The sequence below is a fragment of the Haliotis rufescens genome, unplaced genomic scaffold (genome assembly GCF_023055435.1).
Source record: "Haliotis rufescens isolate VD_foot unplaced genomic scaffold, xgHalRufe1.0.p SCAF_4, whole genome shotgun sequence".
In the NCBI taxonomy this organism is placed as follows: Eukaryota; Metazoa; Mollusca; class Gastropoda; order Lepetellida; family Haliotidae; genus Haliotis; species Haliotis rufescens.
The window spans coordinates 7,314,870-7,338,641 of NW_025964112.1; the positions used below are offsets into that span (position 1 = coordinate 7,314,870).

The 23,772-nt window shown below is 41.8% G+C and overlaps 1 protein-coding gene across 3 annotated transcripts in view; it reads left to right on the forward strand.

Annotated features, from left to right (window-relative positions):
* LOC124135870 (double-stranded RNA-specific editase 1-like) overlaps window positions 1-23,772 on the forward strand; it is a 229,063-nt gene that overhangs the window by 184,849 nt on the left and 20,442 nt on the right. For all 3 annotated transcript variants that reach the window (XM_046501522.2, XM_048382101.1, XM_046501524.2), the window contains 2 exons: window positions 6,918-7,793; window positions 21,432-22,100. In XM_046501522.2, coding sequence (XP_046357478.2) covers window positions 6,918-7,793; window positions 21,432-22,100 — 1,545 coding nt within the window. The remainder of the gene's footprint in view (window positions 1-6,917; window positions 7,794-21,431; window positions 22,101-23,772) is intronic.

Here is a 23,772-nt window from a genome sequence, read left to right on the forward strand (position 1 = left end):
TGTCATTGAAAACTATTCTTATTAATCACAGACCCATGAAGATCCGGGGTAGAATAGGTCTTCAGCAACCCATGCCTGCCATAAAAGGCGACTATGCTTGTTGTAAGAGGCGACTAAAGGGATTGGGTGGTCAGGCTTGCTGACTTTGTTGATGCATGCCATCGTATCCCAATTGCGTGGATCGATGCTCATGATATTAATCACTGGATTGTCTGGTCCAGACTCGATTATTTACAGACCGCCCAAACCTTTCTTTAAAATGTTATTTTCCTCGAAAGAACCTTTACTCTCCTGCTGTTTTCATATGTGGAATCAAGGAAACTAGACTTGGTTTAGTTTGATCTAGACTTGCCTAAGCTTTTAGTAAAAAAAAATATATATATAAATTCCACAGTCAAAGCTGTTAAAGGCAGCGTTTTACCAAACTCACTCATTTGCAACCTTATATATTTCCTTAAAGACATCACCTCGCTTTTTGGATATTAAAACCCCCTGTTGTATTAACATGCAGCATAAATATTTTTTTAATTGTTTTCCTTGACATAAATGACAGTTAAAACTCAGTTTGTACATGGTAAGCCCGATGCATGCATTTGCCAATGTCAATATGATTAAAGGCTTGAATCAGAAGGATGCAGGTGTACTATCAGAGTCCTACCCAACAATATAACATGCAGCTATGTGATCAATAGATCAGGCCCAAGGATCATTGCAATATTCTGTTAGTGTCTTGACCAGAAGATGAACATAGAATTGTCTTCAGACCTAACAACGCCAAGATCAGATTCTGTGACATTGCTGCTATAAATTGTCAGAAGCTGAAAGAAATTAATCAGTGTTGTCTGTCGACATGTGCAGGGGATCTCCTTTTGCTGCATGGCAACCATTTGGAGGTGAAGACAGTGAAATCCAACTCCCACACAATAATACATCTTCATCGTTGCTGCCATTTCATTGGAACCCTATTGTGCAGCGATAACACCAAGTGAAAAGACTCATCCGACCGCGGCCAGTTTTTACATGCGATTGATCCGCTGTGAATGAATACAAGATCTTGCTGACAGCTGCTGCACTTCTGAGACAATTTCTTCGTCAAAAAGGCGTGGGTTTTATTAGAAAGAAAAGGGCATGATGGGTGTAAATAAACTGGGAATCCCCCGAGATGACAACATTTGAGTCCGAGTCTGTCATTAGTCAGTTGAGAGAATTGTCAACAACAAAAAATCAATATCGATTGTCTTGAAATGGCATTGAAACCAGGGACAGGTCTGCAGGATTTATTTTCAGGAAAATCATAACCTTTGAAATAGATAGAACCTCATCAGTGCTGGTTTCAAAGAGAAGATGTCTTTATTGTGTGGTTTTGATCATGTAGCGAATGACAGGTTCATTGGTTACCCTTACTCTCAGTGCTTCTCGTAACATCAGGTTGTGATAATCACCATGGATTGTAGGTGTTCAGTTGATGTTGAGACCACCAACACAGTGATATATTTCATCTAGTCTTCAGAATTAAGATCTAAAAGTCGTTCATGATGTCAAAGGGGTCATGGGGAAGTTGGCTCCACTACAATTACCCCTACAGGGTTGGTTCCCTTAGATGTGCCAGGATTCTGTGATCATGGGTTTGAATCCAGGTTTGCCCTGATTATCATCCTTGGTTTGTTTCACCAATGTGGTCAATATCAAAGATATCTAAGACCTGCATCACTTCCCACAACATGATCTGTTCATCCAAAGGCTACTTAGTCCAACTGACAATTTGTTAAAACCTAAGATCACTGTCTTACAAATGTAAATATTCAGTGTGCATATTCACTTAACTCCAGGTGATAAAGCAATACACTGAACAAGCTTCACCACACAACAACAGCTGCGAGTGGCACGTTACTGAACCAGTTGTCTCACAGCGACTTCTCTTGCCAGTGATCTAACTAAATTAGATTTGTTGCAGCTCGAAACTACGAGGCATGTCTCAGTTTCCTGAGCGTTAGATTACCACTGTATGTGCAAGACTTTTCAGGAAGCAAATGAGGTTAACGGAAGGAGAAATTATCCATCCCTGTAAGGGCTGAAACCCAGACCCCATGTTAGCAATTGTAAAGACTGTTACCTGCTTGCTTCTGGTAGTCACACATTGACAGCAATATACTCAGTCCATGGCAAATACTTCCAAATTGACAGAGAAATATTTTGTGTCGTCTTGATCATGTCTCTCTTAAGTTGAATCGGTTATTTCTGGAAACTGAGCCTACCATGGACTGGGAGACTAATGTCAGGCTTAAGGTCCCAAATTGTCTGAGAGACTGCAGGATGGAAATACCACCACTTTAATCTCTGATTGATTACAAAGTTTAGTGCTTGCTTTTTACTCTGACCTGACTTTGTGCCAGTGTAGAGAGTTGTGGTTCCTTTGATGAAGATTTTACTAAAGAAACTTGTCTGCTCTGTTTTCTTCTTGCAGATGCTTAGAATCATTGAGTTTCTTTGTTAAATCTACAGATGGTAGACTTTCTTAGGTTTTTTGTCAAAGCATTTTCTCGTAGATAGTGCTCTATATTTCTGGTGATACATTTTTTATTTGGATAAGAAGTTTGACTGAGATCGCTATGGAGAAATGAGCCAATGTTTTGTGTAAGTATTGTCCAAATCCTCTTGTTATCCTTTCTTAGATATTGAGTTCTTGGATTTACAGCGCCTTGAAAGACTCATGTCTCAACTCTTGTTAGTCCCGACCCAATTAGTCTTTCCTGATGATTATTTTGGGATGCAGGGGACGTTACTCTAACGTAGGATTCCTTAAGCTTGAAATCTGAATATACAGATGATTTCACTGGTTACAGCATTGTCCGGTTTCAGTTAATCAAATTAACTGTGTACATTGTCAACACCATTAATCGTACATGTGACATGGAACCTTTCAACGTTTCTGTTTTGTCTCGATGGAAATAAATGCAATAAAGTCTTCTTCCTTTGTCAGTTTTCGATTGTGTTTCCATTTCTCTTCTCCTCCTCCTCCTCCCCCCCCCCCCCCTATTGAGCCTTGTGTGGGTTTTTTATTAGCCAATCATTTGTCACATACTTAGCAACTGACATATTATATTAACCAAGCTCCAATGTTTCAAATTAACAACAGTAAGGCAAATCTCTACAGCAACAAGAGAAGTTGCATGCTATGTCATGTTTTCTGAATGTTGTGCAGGTTATGGTGCATTAAGGTCTGGAATGACCACTGAATATGTGTATATATGTTGTGACCCTTGAAGATCTGGGCTTTTTTTTCACCACATCCTAGCAATGGTTAGCTATATCTTTTGGCAGTCATTATGTCAGGGAAACAAGTTGGGGCCGAGTTATGGCCATATACTTAAGGAGTGTCTGATGCCAGTCTAATGCGGAAGACCTGTAAAGATCCTGGGTAGAATAGGTCTTCAGCAACCCAGGCTTGTCGTAAAAAGCGACTATGCTTGTAGTAAGAGGCGACCAACAAGATCGGGTGGTCAGGCTCTCTGACTGGATTGAAGCATGTCATTGATCCCAATTGCGTGGATCGATGCTCATGGCATCAATCACTGGATTGTCTCGTCCAGATTTGATTATTTACAGACCGCCATCATACAGCTGGAATATTGCTGGGTTCGGCGTAAACCAACAACCTACCAACCAATATATATGTTGTACAACAGGACATACGAACACCAGGGGTTGTTCAACCTGCAGACAGACATATACCCTTTGATATCTCCAAACCTTATATATAGATCGTCGATCATTGTATTTGCAAAGCTAGGATCGTCTTCTGATGATAATAATGAAGGGACTGAAATCTTGCAAAAAAAGCAGTGGTGGAAGAAATATACTTGAAGTAGATCAAATCACAATAATGACTGTCTAAATGTTCCGTGATTATCCGGCATCTTCAGGTTGTGGCGTTAATCAACTGAATCACAGTAATGATTCTTGACCTTTGCAGAAAAGCATACAAGAGTCGAAGTTCATCAATAGCTTTGTGTGTGACTCGTCTTTAACCCTCATGCTCAATCCACTCAACTCAGCTGCAAATGTAATTACAAAAAACAGAAATTGGGACCAATTTATCTAATTCCATGAGACTCTTGGAAGTTCATTTTAACGAGGTAATTGACTTTTTGTGAGGACTTTTTTTGGTGATCATTATCTTGCTATCTGTATTAAAGGTATGTGTTCTTTTGGAAGAACCGATCCATCATTTAGGTGTTTTTTATTTAAAGGAGTCTGCACGTTTTCAAGTTGAGGTGTTTATAGGTCATACATAACAAATTGATTATTTTTTAGTGGAATTTTGGTTAAAAAAGATACCGATGTTTTTTAATCTGTGTAAAATGGCAACAAATCCATCATTAAATTGAAATGATAGGAAGGTGGGGTCACATCTAGGTTGAGTTTTTATCTCGCCTCTGTGGTCTAGTTGATAGAGCATCTGTCCGGAGAGCAGGAGATCATAGCTCAATCCCCAACAATATCATACCAATACATGTTAAAAAAATGGTACTTGTTTTTACCCTGCCTTGCACTCAGCATTAAGGCGCTAAAACAAGGACTGGTCAGCTAGGAGTCAGTATACAGTTTCTGAGTGGGTATTCATGTTAAACTGTGGTATGGTATCTCAGTGAGCTGTCACTATTACTGTTATTAGTCCGGACTAGTACAAGCAGCCACACACATACATGCATGCACATTGCTCTATACCTGCATTTATCTTGAACAGCACAATGTTAAACCCCATTTCTCCTCACCCGGTAGTACTGATATCCCTGTGTCCATGACCAGAACCACATACAAGAAAATAATTTAGTTTGTAATTCCAAATAACAAACAATATAATTGTTTCGCTGTAAATCTTCAAGTTAGACAGGATCAGGTGTCACCAGTTTTGGGGAAGCAGAATATTTAATGAAGATGTATTTTTTTCTGTTTTTTTAATTATGGTTCTTAGATTAACTATTGATTTTGGTGAAGTCTTCCTTCAGATGAGAGTTTTTTCTGGTAAGAAACTGACGTGACAAAGTTAAAGGACAACACTTTATTTTGCCCCACAGTCATTATACCTTGATTTAGTGTGTAGTGCACGATATTCAAATGGAGCTTTGAAAATCAAGATAGACATAAGTAGTTGCGAGGGAACTATTATCAGGCTGATCAGTACATTACTAAAAACTATTACCAGGAACAACAAAGTCAAGACTACAATAATCCTCTGTTTTACTGCAGGGTTGGCCAACACATCACTAACTAAACTCATTTACAGCAATAGACAGGGTTTATAGCATCTTTAGCTGGGGTTACATCTTTGAACGTCCAGAGCTTAATTGCAAGTGAAAGTGGACCTGAGCTAGCCAATGTTGTTCACCATGGAAGATTAACTGGCTTGTTTAATGTGGGCAACAAGGTAGAACAGAGACTCCTGGGAGTGGAGAGACAAGACGCCCAGATTGCCGGGATTACAGTTCCACTTGACAATGGTGCATCATGGGAAGCATTCAGCGTAGTTTCATCAGTGTCATATATTGGAGAAATGCGTTTAAGGGCTGTCAGTATAATGTTTCATTTTAACAAAAACATTTACTGAAGTGTGACAATTCTTGTGAAAATAATTTGCCTGGATCTTCAAGTTTCCATTCAGTGGTATCTTAGTCGGTAACATTTCCTGATGAGGATCAATTTCAATTATGTAACAGGTGCAAATTGATTTATCTGTACCTGTTCAAGCCTTTTTGAACTTGTTTGAACGAGTTTAAGCCTGTTTGAACCTTCTGACGATTGAAACTCTTAAGTCTCCTGAACTAATGGACTGAAATGTCTTCAGCTCCGCTTGTCTGTATGTAATCTGTGTCAGGTCATATTGATTAATTTTTTGGTATCATTTTGTATCTCGGATGATTTCTTCTCCCACAATTCACGATTTGCTTTGTTCTGTGTTTTAAGTACCAAAATATGATGGTCTTCATCCAGGAACAAATTGTAAGCTTTTAGGCCCAGCATAAAGCTACCCACCATCTGAATCTTAGAAGCAGATTTAGAGAGACATCCCACATGAGCTTGATGAGGGCAAGACAACTATCTACTTCAGACTTGATAAGCCTTTAAGTACTCCAAGATTTCTTAATGTCTTCTGTGCTGACAACAAACATTTTAATTTCTTTATCTGTTAAAATGGTCATTTTATCGTCAAAGGATTTCAGTTGAGATTCCAATTGTGACTTCTTTTAAGATTAGGTCTAGCACGTCTCCTGTTCTGATCCTTATTGTAAGTCGACGTCAACTTTAATTGCAATCTTAGGTGGGGGATCATTTGTCTTGTGTTGCTTGTGTTCAGCTGACACGATGATGTATACTTGGCAGCACTGTTGTTGAGGAAAGGCCAGCAAGGCACTGTCTTGTACAGTGGGTAGGTTGCTTTCAAAGCAGTTTCTCCAACACTGAATCTGATTTACCTGGTGTGAATTTACTCATCTGCAGTTTCTGTGATTTAGTTTTAGCGAAATCATTTAAGGATGAGTCCATAATTTTTGGATTTGCTAGAAATGCAGGTGAATCGAGAAATATGTGAGTGTGAGTGTATTTTGCTGCAGGAGAGTTGAAATGTCATGCCTGTCTTTCTCAATCTGGTATGAAACTTCAAACAGAATTTGTGTTGTGGAAAACTAGAAACCAAATGAAATTTTGTGACCTTGTTTTGTCGACAGAAACCATGTGAGTCTGAGGTGTCATTACTTTGAGTTGACCAGGATTTCATGACATGACTACTTGGGCATGGGAGTGAGTTACACATTACGACTTGAAACTCTAGACAAATTAGCCTTTAGACACAAATGCCAGCACCAAATGTCCTGACTGTAATGCCAGATAAGTGTCTGATTGTTGAATTTCTGTTGCAGATGCTGTAGAGAAGAAGGCCAAGAAGAGGAAAGCTCAGGAGGTGGGTGGGCTACAGGAGGAAGACATCAAGGAGGAAGAGGTTGCAGCAGCAGAGGAAGAAGAAGAAAGTGGGGAGGAGGCGGCTGAGCCAGACGCAGACGGCGACGACGAGATGTTGGGTAAGAAGAGGGCGTTCCCCACACATGGGGCAAATGGACACACGCTGAAGGCAAAGAAACGGAAAATGCATGGGCCTCCCACGCCCAAAAATGCCCTGATGCAGCTAAACGAACTGAAACCTGGACTGACATTCCAGTTTGTGTCTCAGACTGGCCCTGTGCATGCCCCGGTGTTCACAATGTCCGTGGAGGTCAATGGGCAGGTGTTTGAAGGAGCAGGGACCACAAAGAAAAAGGCCAAACTGTTGGCAGCTGAGAAAGCTTTGGGATCATTTGTCCAGTTTCCTAATGCTTCTGAGGCACATCAAGCCATGGGGAGACAGATCCTCAATGCGGACTTCACGTCAGACAGTGCGGACATTGATGTCAATTTGTTTAACAACTTTGAAGGTGAGAAGGGCAAAATGATGGAGACCACGGAGGCAGCCCCTGCTGCTGTTCAGAACGGCTCCAGTCACCCTCCGGGACGGAAGACAGCTGTTCCTTCTCAACCTACTGGAAAGAATCCTGTGATGATTCTCAATGAACTCAGGCCAGGTCTGAAGTATGACTTTGTATCGGAGACGGGTGAGAGTCACTCCAAGTGTTTTGTGATGTCAGTGACTGTAGACAATGAAACATTTCAAGGATCAGGTCGAAACAAGAAACTGGCAAAGGCTCGTGCAGCACAAGCCGCGCTGACCAAAATCTTCAACCTTGAGTTCAGCCATGCTCCAGGTACGTAAATTTGTTTAATCAGAGATGTAGCTATTATGTTCTTTTTTCATTGTCAAATGTGACTAATTGGCAATAAGATTGTCAATTGATTTTTGTATATCAATACAGGCTGCCTAGCCAGCCTGGGCCTAGACGTCTTGACATAATGTGTGTGACGTCACTTACTCAGCATGTCACAACCTACACTTTGAAAAGTCACTGAGCGTCCACTTGTTATGTATACAATAATAGCTGTTGAGGAAAAAAAACAACTTTTGACAGGAAAGAAGCTATGATAAAGATGAATATGAATCATACAATCTCACTCCCATGTAACCCAGTCAGCACCATCATACAATCTCACTCCATGTAACCCAGTCAGCACCATCATACAATCTCAATCCATGTAACCCAGTCAGCACCATCATACAATCTCACACACATGTAACCCAGTCAGCACCATCATACAATCTCACCATCATACAATCTCACCATCATACAATCTCACTTACATGTAACCCAGTCAGCACCATCATACAATCTCACACACATGTAACCCAGTCAGCACCATCATACAATCTCACACCATGTAACCCAGTCAGCACCATCATACAATCTCACACACATGTAACCCAGTCAGCACCATCATACAATCTCACTCCATGTAACCCAGTCAGCACCATCATACAATCTCAATCCATGTAACCCAGTCAGCACCATCATACAATCTCACTTACATGTAACCCAGTCAGCACCATCATACAATCTCACTCCATGTAACCCAGTCAGCACCATCATACAATCTCACTCCATGTAACCCAGTCAGCACCATCATACAATCTCACTCACATGTAACCCAGTCAGCACCATCATACAATCTCACTCCATGTAACCCAGTCAGCACCATCATACAATCTCACTCCATGTAACCCAGTCAGCACCATCATACAATCTAACACCATGTAACCCAGTCAGCACCATCATACAATCTCACTCCGTGTAACCCAGTCAGCACCATCATACAATCTCACACACATGTAACCCAGTCAGCACCATCATACAATCTCACACACATGTAACCCAGTCAGCACCATCATACAATCTCACTCACATGTAACCCAGTCAGCACCATCATACAATCTCACTTACATGTAACCCAGTCAGCACCATCATACAATCTCACTCACATGTAACCCAGTCAGCACCATCATACAATCTCACTCCATGTAACCCAGTCAGCACCATCATACAATCACACTCCATGTAACCCAGTCAGCACCATCATACAATCTCACTCCATGTAACCCAGTCAGCACCATCATACAATCTCACTCCATGTAACCCAGTCAGCACCATCATACAATCTCACTCCATGTAACCCAGTCAGCACCATCATACAATCTCACATACATGTAACCCAGTCAGCACCATCATACAATCTCACTCACATGTAACCCAGTCAGCACCATCATACAATCTCACTTACATGTAACCCAGTCAGCACCATCATACAATCTCACACACATGTAACCCAGTCAGCACCATCATACAATCTCACTCCATGTAACCCAGTCAGCACCATCATACAATCACACTCCATGTAACCCAGTCAGCACCATCATACAATCTCACTCCATGTAACCCAGCACACACCATCATACAATCTCACACACATGTAACCCAGTCAGCACCATCATACAATCTCACTCCATGTAACCCAGTCAGCACCATCATACAATCTCACACATGTAACCCAGTCAGCACCATCATACAATCTCACTCCCATGTAACCCAGTCAGCACCATCATACAATCTCACTCACATGTAACCCAGTCAGCACCATCATACAATCTCACACACATGTAACCCAGTCAGCACCATCATACAATCTCACTCCATGTAACCCAGTCAGCACCATCATACAATCTCACTCCATGTAACCCAGTCAGCACCATCATACAATCTCACACATGTAACCCAGTCAGCACCATCATACAATCTCACTCCCATGTAACCCAGTCAGCACCATCATACAATCTCACTCACATGTAACCCAGTCAGCACCATCATACAATCTCACACATGTAACCCAGTCAGCACCATCATACAATCTCACTCCCATGTAACCCAGTCAGCACCATCATACAATCTCACTCCATGTAACCCAGCACACACCATCATACAATCTCACTCCATGTAACCCAGTCAGCACCATCATACAATCTCACACATGTAACCCAGTCAGCACCATCATACAATCTCACTCCCATGTAACCCAGTCAGCACCATCATACAATCTCACTCACATGTAACCTAGTCAGCACCATCATACAATCTCACTCCCATGTAACCCAGTCAGCACCATCATACAATCTCACACATGTAACCCAGTCAGCACCATCATACAATCTCACTCCCATGTAACCCAGTCAGCACCATCATACAATCTCACTCACATGTAACCCAGTCAGCACCATCATACAATCTAACACACATGTAACCCAGTCAGCACCATCATACAATCTAACACACATGTAACCCAGTCAGCACCATCATACAATCTCACCATCATACAATCTCACTTACATGTAACCCAGTCAGCACCATCATACAATCTCACTCCCATGTAACCCAGTCAGCACCATCATACAATCTCACCATCATACAATCTCACCATCATACAATCTCACCATCATACAATCTCACTTACATGTAACCCAGTCAGCACCAACATACAATCTCACCATCATACAATCTCACCATCATACAATCTCACTTACATGTAACCCAGTCAGCACCATCATACAATCTCACTCACATGTAACCCAGTCAGCACCATCATACAATCTCACTTACATGTAACCCAGTCAGCACCATCATTCAATCTCACTCACATGTAACCCAGTCAGCACCATCATACAATCTCACTCCATGTAACCCAGCACACACCATCATACAATCTCACACACATGTAACCCAGTCAGCACCATCATACAATCTCACTCCCATGTAACCCAGTCAGCACCATCATACAATCTCACACACATGTAACCCAGTCAGCACCATCATACAATCTCACTTACATGTAACCCAGTCAGCACCATCATACAATCTCACACAAATGTAACCCAGTCAGCACCATCATACAATCTCACTCACATGTAACCCAGTCAGCACCATCATACAATCTAACACACATGTAACCCAGTCAGCACCATCATACAATCTCACTCTATGTAACCCAGTCAGCACCATCATACAATCTCACTCCCATGTAACCCAGTCAGCACCATCATACAATCTCACACACATGTAACCCAGTCAGCACCATCATACAATCTCACCATCATACAATCTCACCATCATACAATCTCACACACATGTAACCCAGTCAGCACCATCATACAATCTCACCATCATACAATCTCAGCATCATACAATCTCACTCCCATGTAACCCAGTTGTCCAAAGTTGTAGCCCTGAAAGCTGAAGAGGCAATGAGACCTCACCTTGAAGTCATGTGTTATTGTTACTGGGGGGAAATCCTTTTGACATTATGAAATTCGAACATGAGTATGAGAATTGTCTTCCAGGACATTAATTGTAGGAAAAACTGCACGAGATAAATCTCATAAATGAAAGTGTATCTACCCAATGGCTACATGATGCGCAGTTTCCACTGAAGACCAATTTGATTTCAACCAGGGCTCAACTGCGTCTCAAGTATCATCTGTTTTGTGAAAACAATTGCTTTTTTGGCACAAAGTTTAACAACAGCTAAGCTTTTTCCACACTGGAACGCAAACTTGATGTTCTGATGAAATATGTCTCTCAGAAGGCAGACAGGTTTACGAGCAATTCCAAATTGAAGATATTCTGTTGCCTCGTGGGAAGAGTTATGATGTGAGTGTTCCCCGTTTTGGGGTTGTGAATACAGTTATTGACAACTTTGGTAATCGTGTGTGATGGACGCATAGACCAGACTCGGCATAGCTGCAACAATAGCCATAAGAAGAGATTGAAATGAAGGATGTCACGCCCTGACAATCTTGCGCTTGTGGTTTACATCAGTCTCCTGATGGGGAAGATGTAGTTTGATGCTGTGCAGTCTGTATTGGTGCTTAATTCCCTCTCAGCTGCCCCATCTAGAATATTGCAGTCTTAATTCCCATAAAACGAGAATTGTGCAAAGATCATGGTTATCAAATACAGTGGATGGAGGCCAAAAATATGATTATTTGACAATAATTAAATGGATGGATGAATTATTTAGTATTGTCATCAGGGTACCTTTGTCCCACTGGGATATGAGTTACAGCACAGGATCTCAGACGTAGGATTTGAATGAAAGTTGTTTTTCCATAGGGATTTTGTAACTCCGACTCACATTTATTTTCATTGGATTCTTCTTTATAGTTTTCGATTGATACAATCTCAAAATCAAGACTGAATTTTTAGATGTCCAAGTCATAAGTAGATTTGAATAGTTGTCCTGATAACAGAAGGGTGAGAATCTTCCGTGAATTCAGGAATTTCCACAAATTTTAGTGACCACAAATGTGTTAAAATCTGATGGCTTCCCCATAAACACCCCCAATTTATGGACCATGCTCCATTGCAAATAAGTTTCAGCTGAAAAGGAAAATATCCATTCTCATCACTGTATCCTGTTTCACATGGAGAGAGATGCTTTTGTTGGTTCTTATTTATTGAAACAGTTTTGTTTGATTCTTTCATAACGACACAATACTGGATGATATGGGAATCAAATATTATTTTCAGTTAATCCAGAAGCAATTTCCAGTTTAAGTAGAATGGAAGTACCAGGGTCATTAAATCCACATAGACCAACCAATTAAAATAGGATTTGTAGGCATTAGGAAAAAGTAATTTCCCTGAAGTGACATTGCCTAATTGCCATGACAACAGGATTCCTGGAACCAGTGTCCACATTGTATGGCTAGAATCATGCTCTCTATCTATTATACAAGTCGTGATAGATTCCTGGGTCCGATTTCACCTCTCATTACTTCCCTTTGATCTTTTGTAACGTGAACAACTAAGGTTGTTTTTGCAGTTTGATGGAATCGGAGCTTTTTGTCTTGATAGCCTCTAATGAGCGGCAGAATATTCGTCATTAGCTTGAATTTCATCAGAATGTCATCTTCCAGGAGAATGGAAAGGAGTATTACTATAAACTAGGTTACATTTTGATTTTGATGAGGTCATTACTAGGTTCGTTTGGTTTAGAATTTCATGACATATTAAGCCAGAGACTGCTTGTTAAAATTTGTTTGTCTTGTAGAGAATAAGGACTAGAAGTTGTCATGTCTGCCTTACTGTAGGCTTCCACACCAAGTCCAGTCTGGGTAGTCTTTATGAATGATCACCAACATTCTTGGGTACCTGGTGGCCCAGTGGTCTAAAGCCCAGTGTAGCTAGGATCTGCTTTTCTGAGTTTAAAACCCAGATTTTTCGAATTTTGATCCTAGATCTGTCAGCACCATGCTAGTGTGTGTGACTGTCACCAAATTAAATGTCTATAGTCCCAAGGTCTTTTGGTCGTGTTTCAAATTCCAAGTTCTTTCCCTTTTTTATCTTTGATTTGTCAGCACTGTTTCCATACCTGTGTCTGCTGCAGCCTGCAACACTTCTGGCCAGCCTCTCACATTCATCTCTCTGACTGCTGCCACCCAGTTTTCCTGCCTGAAATTGTCCTGCCTCATCCTTTCAGTCAAGTTTACTCCTTTTACTGTCATAATTAAGTTGAGCTTTCTTGAGCTTTGGGCTTGTGGCTGCAGACTGTCATCAAGGTTTGCACAGGCTTCATAAGGTTGAATTGAGCAGCCCTGCCTGGAAAAGGTCTTCAATTTGACAAAATTTGCAAAATTTGGCAACGATTGTTAACTCTGCTGTTAGATAAATATATTAGAATAATGTTTTCCTCTAGTAATTGTGGGGGCCGTAGGAGAAACGGTTTGCTTGTCAAGCCGAAGACATGGGTTCAATTCCCCACATGGGTACAATGTGTGAAGCCCATTTCTGGTGTCCCCGGCCGTGATATTGTGGGAATATTGCTAAGTACTAGTAATTGTGTGATATCATCATGTTGCAGGAGAAAAATCAGTAACTTGATCAATAAATAATATTGAAACACTAGTGTGTGGCTGAAGTAAAAACGTCCTAAACAATTTGTTTGAAAGCACACTTGGATGTTACTTTGGACCTTGAGAAGTGTGATTGTTGCCTTGAAAAAGTTCTTAGAAAGGAGTTAATTTCAGTGGCTCAAGCTTTGTAAGAACCATGGATATCATTTAGGTCTTGTTCAAGTTAGAGTTACACCCAACTCACTCCCTTGGCACTATACCCTGCATTATGTGTCCTGATACCAGAGTGAAAGTATGCTTTAAACATTTATTCCCCTTTTTGGGGTGAAGTTATTGAAAATATTTTGACCAATTCATATTGTGACTTACCGTAATTAAAATCGGTTTAATGAAATAATGTAAGAAAAGTATTAGAATGAAAGGTCGTATATTGTAGATGAAGTTTGATCCTTTTGTTTTTGGCTCAATCCCTAGAGAATCTCATCCAACTTAAATTCAGCTATCTTATCCTCTATTTCACATTTGAAATTTTGCCAAAGCAATTATTATGTCCAAACAGTATGGGTGATTTTGCCATTCCAGCTAAGGATGTCATTGAGTGCTAATAACACAATTCTTATGTTTGTCGTGCTATCTTTTCTGGTACATGTTGTGCTCCTGGATTGTCTCCCTTGAACAACAAAGTTCAGTGTTGTGCCATATGTGATACAAATGCTGCATTCCTTTGACTAATTTAGATCTAATTATAGGATATGACTCAAGCTTCAATCTAATATCAAGTTTTTGATACAAGTGAAATTATTTTTTGTTTTGGCCCGAAGTTTACCTCTAACTTTAACCCTAGCCCCTATCGGAAATATGTGCACTGATATGTTTTACCCGTGGGGTTATAATTTGTCATATAATAATCATTTCACCATTTTTCTTTTTCATGAAAAATCATTCCCATCATATAGTAGATTAAATTTTGATGATTTATTCATCAGTTTTGCTGAAACCTTTGCCCCTTCATATTCATCCGAGCAAGTCTCCTCAAGTCTGTCTTTGTATGCTACTATGTATGCAGATGCCTTCTGATTCACCCTTTGGGAGTACATTGTTTTACTGGTTTCATACAAAGTATGGATTTTGTAAGTTATGAAAAATAATATGACTTCATTTAAACCATAATCAACACTGAAATTTTATTCATAGTGTGACAGAGGAAGATGATTGATGAGAGTGCATGGGCATGTTAAACAATAGTGAATAAAACATGCTTACATTTCAACTGGAAATGAGGGAATCAGGGGTTCAATTCAGATCAAAATAAGTTCATTCTCAATATGTCTCTGGCGCCTTTATTGAAATTCTCTGATTTTGAACAACTTGTGGACAATTTCCTCACATGACTGTAACAATTCCACCTACCCCAAGCGGTACTATGGATTCATCTCTGGCACAGGGAATAATAGAGTCACTTCCCCTGTGGGGATTGATATACATATTGCATGTGTTGCAGACTTCCTTGTCAAATATGGCCCTTTGGGGAGTCTACGGTCATAGTAGCAGGCTCTGGCTGAAATTGGGTAGTCTTAGGAAATTTCAGTTATTTCTTAAGTAGTTTTGTTAAGTCAAGCTCTTCCATTTTTCTGTTATTTTCAATGTGTGTGTGTGAAATAGTGCACAAGGAGAAAGATGCTTTTGAGCTTTATGTTTTCAACCTGTGATGGAATTGCAATACATTTGCCTCCATTCCTTGATTTCCCACCACCTCCAAGGTCTTGTAGTAGAGCATCAGCCCGAAGTGGAATGTCCGGGGTTCCATCCCCGGCTCCGTCATACCAAAAGATGTTTAAAGATGGTACTTGTTGTTACCCTGTCTGGCGCTCGGCATTAAGGGGCTAAAACAAGGACTGGTCGGCTCGGAGTCAGCTGAGTGGGGTATTCATGTTAAACTGTGGCGTGGTATCTCAGTGTGCTAGCACTATAAATCGGCATCAGTCTTGACTAGTAATAGAAGACACACACACACACCTGCATGCACATCGCTATGTAAGTGCAATAATCTTGGATGCAACGTAAAACCCCATTTCACCTCACCTTGATTTCCACAATGTTGATGTAGAATGATGTACATGCTGTACATTTTCTTCTTAATATCATATTTTATACTGAGAGTACATTACACGCTACCAATCATTGTGCTCTGTCATTAACCTTTTGTTGAAGTTATAGATGAGGGGGGGCTCCTAGATTCTGTAGCTACTCCAGCAAACTTCAAAGACCCCCTTTATTCCGGCCTCTGGGTGCGATATGTGAAGCCCATTCTTGGTGTTCTCCAACTGGGATATGGCTGGGGAAAATGGCATAAAACAATTTTCACTCACTCACTCACTCACTCACTCACTCCACATGTTAGGTCTTAATAAGGGAGAATTAATGGTTTTCATCCGGTGCCTGTGATGTTGCGAGCTCTTGACCATGGAGGTATCGCAGACTTGTAGCACGTGGTCAATCACTACCTTGCCATGATTAAGGAGATCTGTGAACAAACTCTGTGGTCTCGTCAATATGGATCTACATGTATTGGCTTCTCGCTACATAAGAAAATCCCTTTTGTAATGTTCAATAACCTTGCTAAATCAATTTATCTTCTCCATCCAGGCCGCTATGGTTGACTGACTATTATCAAAGGATGATCTATGTGGTATTCGCTAGGTTTTCTCAACTACTGACTCAAATTCTCAAGAGCCTGTAGTTACCCGATGTAAAAAGGTTCCTGTTTATCATAGAAACATAACAACTTGACAGAAGTAGGACATAATGTCAGCGATGTAGGATGTTTACTGACAAGGACAAAACATGTCTCGGAATACAATGGGTTACTTTGGGAAGGTACTGTCATTTGAGAATGTATTTATTGAGTTTTTATTATGGATAATTATGGTCAACTCCATTGTCATGATGGATGTCTCCAGTACCCATTGTTGTCGAGAGAGTGAGTGAGTTGGGTTTTATGCCACTTTTAGCAATATTCAAACAATATCATAGTAGAGACAGAAATGGTCTTCACACACTGTACCCATATGGGGAGTCGAACCTATACCTTAGGCATGAAGAATACTTTGACATGTAGGCTACCCTTGTAGGAACTGACTACTGTGGAAACTTAGTAGGACCTGGATAGTCCTGAAACTCTCACACAACACCTATCAGCATTGTGTTTATAAGGGAGGTAACCCTTGTGTCTATGATGGATGGGTCGCCACCGTCGGGAATATTATCAATATTGTGTAATCACGATCCATAGGATTTCTCTCCTCTCCTCTCCTCTCCTCTCCTCTCCTCTCCTCTCCTCTCCTCTCCTCTCCTCTCCTCTTTCTTCTCTTCTCTTCTCTTCTCTTTTCTCCTCTCCTCTCCTCTCCTCTCCTCACTACCGCTCCACACAGGGCAACACACCTCACTGCACCACTCACTCACTTCACTGGATGATTGGATGAAGAGTGCTGCAGCAATCAGTGTTAAATGTCCCGTAACAGGAGGATGCAGTATCTCTTCAGCTGCCGGTACTAATGGGTCACATGTCTCCAGGTTGTCTTCTAATGTCTGCAATGTTCATTACACAACTGCCAAATGAAGCTGTGCTGATGTGATTGTGAATTATACAGTGATGAGATTATGAAGCTAAGCTGTTGTGATTATCAAGCCTCTGGTTAAATGTGGCAATTGTGGCCAAGTTGAAAGCACTTCAGTACCTTAGGTGCGCAATTTCTGTCAAATGTCTTCCTGTGCTTTGATTTTGTTGTAGTAATTTCCAAAACTAGCTGGTTTGATTTTTCTTTTCTAAATTTGTTTAACGACACTGTTTTCCTTTGAGTCAGTGAAAGCCATGTAACCACACTTTAAGAATTTCACTTCTTTGTACACACATTTCTACTATTTCTTTACGGTTTATTAGTGAGTGAGTTAAAATTTAACATGACATTGGCAATATCTGAGCCGCATCAAGCTGGTAATGGTGTAAGAATCGCCATCAAAACATTGCTGAATGCAATAAACCTGAGGTTGTTATCCATGAAGTTGTATGTTGTCTTCTCTCAGCCACATAGTCACTTCCTGCTTATTAACCTTTGGTGAATTTTTGTCTTATTGAAGTGTGCTGCATGTCTTATAGAATATTGGGGATTTTAATGATGATTGTGAGCCTGTAACATGTTAACCATAGCTATAATTGGATTCTGGGGCATAATCTCCAGTACCCGTGCTTGTCTTCCCAAGTAGGATTCAGGGCAGAATAGATCTCCAGTACCCATGCTTGTCCACCAAGTAGGATTCAGGGCAGAATAGATCTCCAGTACCCATGCTTGTCCACCAAGTAGGATTCAGGGGAGAATAGATCTCCAGTACCCATGCTTGTCCACCAAGTAGGATTCAGGGGAGAATAGATCTCCAGTACCCATGCTTGTCTTCCCAAGTAGGATTCAAGGCAGAATAGATCTCCAGTACCCATGCTTGTCCTCCATGTAGGATTCAGGGGAGAATAGATCTCCAGTACCCATGCTTGTCCACCATGTAGGATTCAGGGCAGAATAGATCTCCAGTACCCGTGCTTGTCTTCCCAAGTAGGATTCAGGGGAGAATAGATCTCCAGTACCCATGCTTGTCCTCCATGTAGGATTCATGGCAGAATAGATCTCCAGTACCCATGCTTGTCCTCCATGTAGGATTCAGGGCAGAATAGATCTCCAGTACCCATGCTTGTCCTCCAAGTAGGATTCAGGGCAGAATAGATCTCCAGTACCCATGCTTGTCCTCCAAGTAGGATTCAGGGGAGAATAGATCTCCAGTATCCATGCTTGTCCTCCAAGTAGGATTCAGGGCAGAATAGATCTCCAGTACCCATGCTTGTCCTCCATGTAGGATTCAGGGGAGAATAGATCTCCAGTACCCATGCTTGTCCTCCATGTAGGATTCAGGGGAGAATAGATCTCCAGTACCCATGCTTGTCCTCCAAGTAGGATTCAGGGCAGAATAGATCTCCAGTACCCATGCTTGTCCTCCAAGTAGGATTCAGGGGAGAATAGATCTCCAGTACCCATGCTTGTCCTCCATGTAGGATTCAGGGGAGAATAGATCTCCAGTACCCATGCTTGTCTTCCCAAGTAGGATTCAGGGGAGAATAGATCTCCAGTACCCATACTTGTCTTCCCAAGTAGGATTCAGGGGAGAATAGATCTCCAGTACCCGTGCTTGTCTTCCCAAGTAGGATTCAGGGCAGAATAGATCTCCAGTACCCATGCTTGTCCTCCATGTAGGATTCAGGGGAGAATAGATCTCCAGTATCCATGCTTGTCCTCCATGTAGGATTCAGGGGAGAATAGATCTCCAGTACCCATGCTTGTCCACCATGTAGGATTCAGGGCAGAATAGATCTCCAGTACCCATGCTTGTCCACCATGTAGGATTCAGGGCAGAATAGATCTCCAGTACCCATGCTTGTCCACCATGTAGGATTCAGGGGAGAATAGATCTCCAGTACCCATGCTTGTCCTCCATGTAGGATTCAGGGGAGAATAGATCTCCAGTACCCATGCTTGTCCTCCATGTAGGATTCAGGGGAGAATAGATCTCCAGTACCCATGCTTGTCTTCCCAAGTAGGATTCAGGGGAGAATAGATCTCCAGTACCCATACTTGTCTTCCCACGTAGGATTCAGGGGAGAATAGATCTCCAGTACCCATACTTGTCTTCCATGTAGGATTCAGGGGAGAATAGATCTCCAGTACCCATGCTTGTCCTCCATGTAGGATTCAGGGGAGAATAGATCTCCAGTACCCATGCTTGTCTTCCCAAGTAGGATTCAGGGGAGAATAGATCTCCAGTACCCGTGCTTGTCTTCCCAAGTAGGATTCAGGGCAGAATAGATCTCCAGTACCCATGCTTGTCCTCCATGTAGGATTCAGGGGAGAATAGATCTCCAGTATCCATGCTTGTCTTCCCAAGTAGGATTCAGGGCAGAATAGATCTCCAGTACCCATGCTTGTCCACCATGTAGGATTCAGGGCAGAATAGATCTCCAGTATCCATGCTTGTCCTCCATGTAGGATTCAGGGCAGAATAGATCTCCAGTATCCATGCTTGTCCACCATGTAGGATTCAGGGGAGAATAGATCTCCAGTACCCATGCTTGTCCACCAAGTAGGATTCAGGGGAGAATAGATCTCCAGTACCCATGCTTGTCCACCATGTAGGATTCAGGGGAGAATAGATCTCCAGTACCCATGCTTGTCCTCCATGTAGGATTCAAGGCAGAATAGATCTCCAGTACCCATGCTTGTCCACCATGTAGGATTCAGGGGAGAATAGATCTCCAGTACCCATGCTTGTCCTCCATGTAGGATTCAGGGCAGAATAGATCTCCAGTACCCATGCTTGTCTTCCAAAGTAGGATTCAGGGGAGAATAGATCTCCAGTACCCATGCTTGTCCACCATGTAGGATTCAAGGCAGAATAGATCTCCAGTACCCATGCTTGTCCTCTATGTAGGATTCGGGGAAGAATAGATCTCCAGTACCCATGCTTGTCCACCATGTAGGATTCGGGGAAGAATAGATCTCCAGTACCCATGCTTGTCCTCCATGTAGGATTCGGGGAAGAATAGATCTCCAGTACCCATGCTTGTCCTCCATGTAGGATTCAGGGCAGAATAGATCTCCAGTACCCATGCTTGTCCTCCATGTAGGATTCAGGGCAGAATAGATCTCCAGTACCCATGCTTGTCCACCATGTAGGATTCAGGGCAGAATAGATCTCCAGTACCCATGCTTGTCCACCATGTAGGATTCAAGGCAGAATAGATCTCCAGTACCCATGCTTGTCCACCATGTAGGATTCAAGGCAGAATAGATCTCCAGTACCCATGCTTGTCTATCTGTGTACAGTTCCTGGGCAGGATTACAACAAATAATACAATTCAGCTCTATTTCCATCAATTCCCTGGACCCATTCTCCTCATGGTGTCACTCTTGGAAGTGACATCACAAGTTCCATCTGATTGATCACTAACTTGGCTGCCTGTGAAGATCTGAGTTAGAATTGGTCTTCAGCAACCCATGCTTGTTGTATTGGGCAGCTAAGGGGATCGGGTGGTAAGGCTCACTGACTTGGTTAGTGCATGTCATCATCCCAATTGTTGAGGTCTATGCTCATGATGTCAATCACTGGATTGTCTGACTCAAGTATTTACAAACCACCATCTTATATCTGGAATATTGCTGAGTGTGGTGTTTAATATATAAAAAAAAAGAAATTAAAAAAACTCACTCAGCACATCACCTCTCTTTCTGAGTTACTTCATTGCAAGGTTGTTTGTTAGCATGTACCATTGGGATTAGGCTATAGTAGCAAATGGATCTAGGGTATTTATCCTAACAATTAAAATGATATTCCCTGGATGACTGGGAATGGGCCCTTGTATCCTTGTTTCTCTTTGACAGTTTATCTGTGCAGAAATACTGCTGACTGTGCAAATCCTTGTACCCCTGTGACTCCAACCTCTTGTCTGTTGCAGGAACCCTGCCAGTTCCACGTGACGGTGCCCTTCAAGTTCCCCAGATCCTGGCTGATGTTGTATCCAAGCTGGTTCTGGACAAGTTCAGTGAGCTGACCGACGGCTTCACCAGCCAGTATGCCCGGCGGAAAGTCCTGGCGGGGTTTGTGATGACACAGGGTCCCGAGACGGACAATGCACAGGTGATCTGTGTGACAACCGGCACCAAGTGCATCAACGGGGAATACATGAGTAGCCAGGGCCAGGCGGTCAACGACTGCCACGCTGAGATCATGGCCAGAAGGTCCTTGTTGAGGTTTCTGTACTCCCAGCTGGAAATGCATCTTGGTTCTGATCCTGCCATGGCTGAGGGGTCCATATTTATCAAGAAGGAAAATGGAGGCTATTGTTTGAGGGAAAACATTCAGTTTCATCTGTACATAAGCACTGCACCTTGTGGTGACTCCCGGATATTTTCCCCCCACGAGAAGGAGGCTGAGTCGGCAGACAGGCATCCTAACAGGAAGGCTCGGGGGCAGCTGAGGACGAAGATCGAGTCTGGGGAGGGGACGATCCCGGTGAAGACATCGGGAGCGATACAGACGTGGGACGGAGTACTGCAGGGGGAACGTCTGCTCACCATGTCCTGTAGTGACAAGATCGCCAGATGGAACGTCGTTGGTATTCAAGGTGAGTTGATGTTGGATGTTCTTAGTGACCTTTTTTACAAGATGGACCATCCTTGCAATTAAAGGTGAGAATTGGGACACCATGTTTGTAACGTAGTGAACAGATTGCCAGATTGATTGCCCTTTACATTTAGGTGTGTAGATTTGCATGTAGGGTAGGTCACCATCTTCCTGTGGTGACAACCTTATGCTTGTGATTCAATGTGAGTGAAGGTCGACCTCCTGGTTCATTTGTGTCATGATTGTCAATTGTATTTTGATGACAGTCTGATCAAAGATGAAAGTTGCAGGTTAAATTCTGAAACGTTTTCCGGTTGCAATTTGATGACAAACCTTTGGGAACAGATCATCACATGGTAGCAACACAAGGTAGCAATGCAAAGTCTCATCACACGCAAGCATCACATGACATCACATGGTAGCAACACAAGGTAGCAAAATTAATGCATAGTCTCATCACACGCAAGCATCACATGACATCACATAGTGGCATCACAGTTGCAGCACATGGCAGCGTTAGAAATTGGCGCTATAGTCCTTGCAAAACTACCCAAGAGTTAAGGTATCATAGGGACTAGAAGAAATTTGCCAATTTTGAGAGTTTTGCTATGTATGTTTTTATTATAAGGACGAGTGGACTAAAAATGTTAGTTTCTATTGTTGCATGGTGTCATCACACAGTGTCATGTTGTACAGTGACGTAGTCATAGTAGTAGGGTTTATGGGCCACTGACACATGGATGTAAGAATGCTTAAGCAAGGAACCAAACCTTTTATATATTTTTTTCAAATGCAGAAAGGGATCCAAAGTTTGACCCAGGTGATCTGTGTCTCAAAATGTGTTGAAATGACAGGATTACTAAAAAAAAATTGCTTCAAATTAAAATCCAATAATTCAAAGTCAGGAGAATCCTTCATATCTCCCTGCCTGAACACCCAGACGTGACATGCCGGTGAAACGGTAAACTACACGTAAGTCGCACATTGGGAAACTCCATCAACTACATCAACATCCCCATCTCAGCATCCACCTGCACCAAGATAGGGGTAATGGACCTATCTCTACACATCCTTCCAGTAATGCAAAGATTTGTTCAGCTTGTGGCAACTTTTTTAACAGTTAATGCATCATGAATAGCTTCTGTCGACTTGCAAGGACTCACCCTTTTTCGTTATCATTCACACCTGCTGTTCGGGGAGATTCCAAGAAACATTTTTTTATTGGATTAATGGAAGGAAATTTGCAACATGTGTTTGCTTAGATGGGGCTGTTTGTTAGATCAACTCATGGCCGCGTCTGGATCTGACAGTTCAATTATTGTTAGGAAATTATCATTACGCTACTCCCTCAGGGGAGGTAAATTGTACAGCCAAAGGCTTAATAGTTACATTGGAAATGGAAGGTCCTTACGTTGTGTCAGTTATTTGCCTGCAGATGATTCTGGCTTCGTTTCATTTTGCCAAGAAAGTAAATTTATTAATTGGCTTTTAGACATTATTTGTTGAATTATACAATGCTTCGAAGGAGGGAAGTGTAATTATGTCACATTGGTTTGCATTCTCCGTTTGAGGTTTAATTGGATTTGGTACCTAGTGTTGATATAAAGTTGTGGAAAAGAATTAATTAATTAATTACATTTGTATTGATTTAAAATTTATCAAGATTCGTTTTG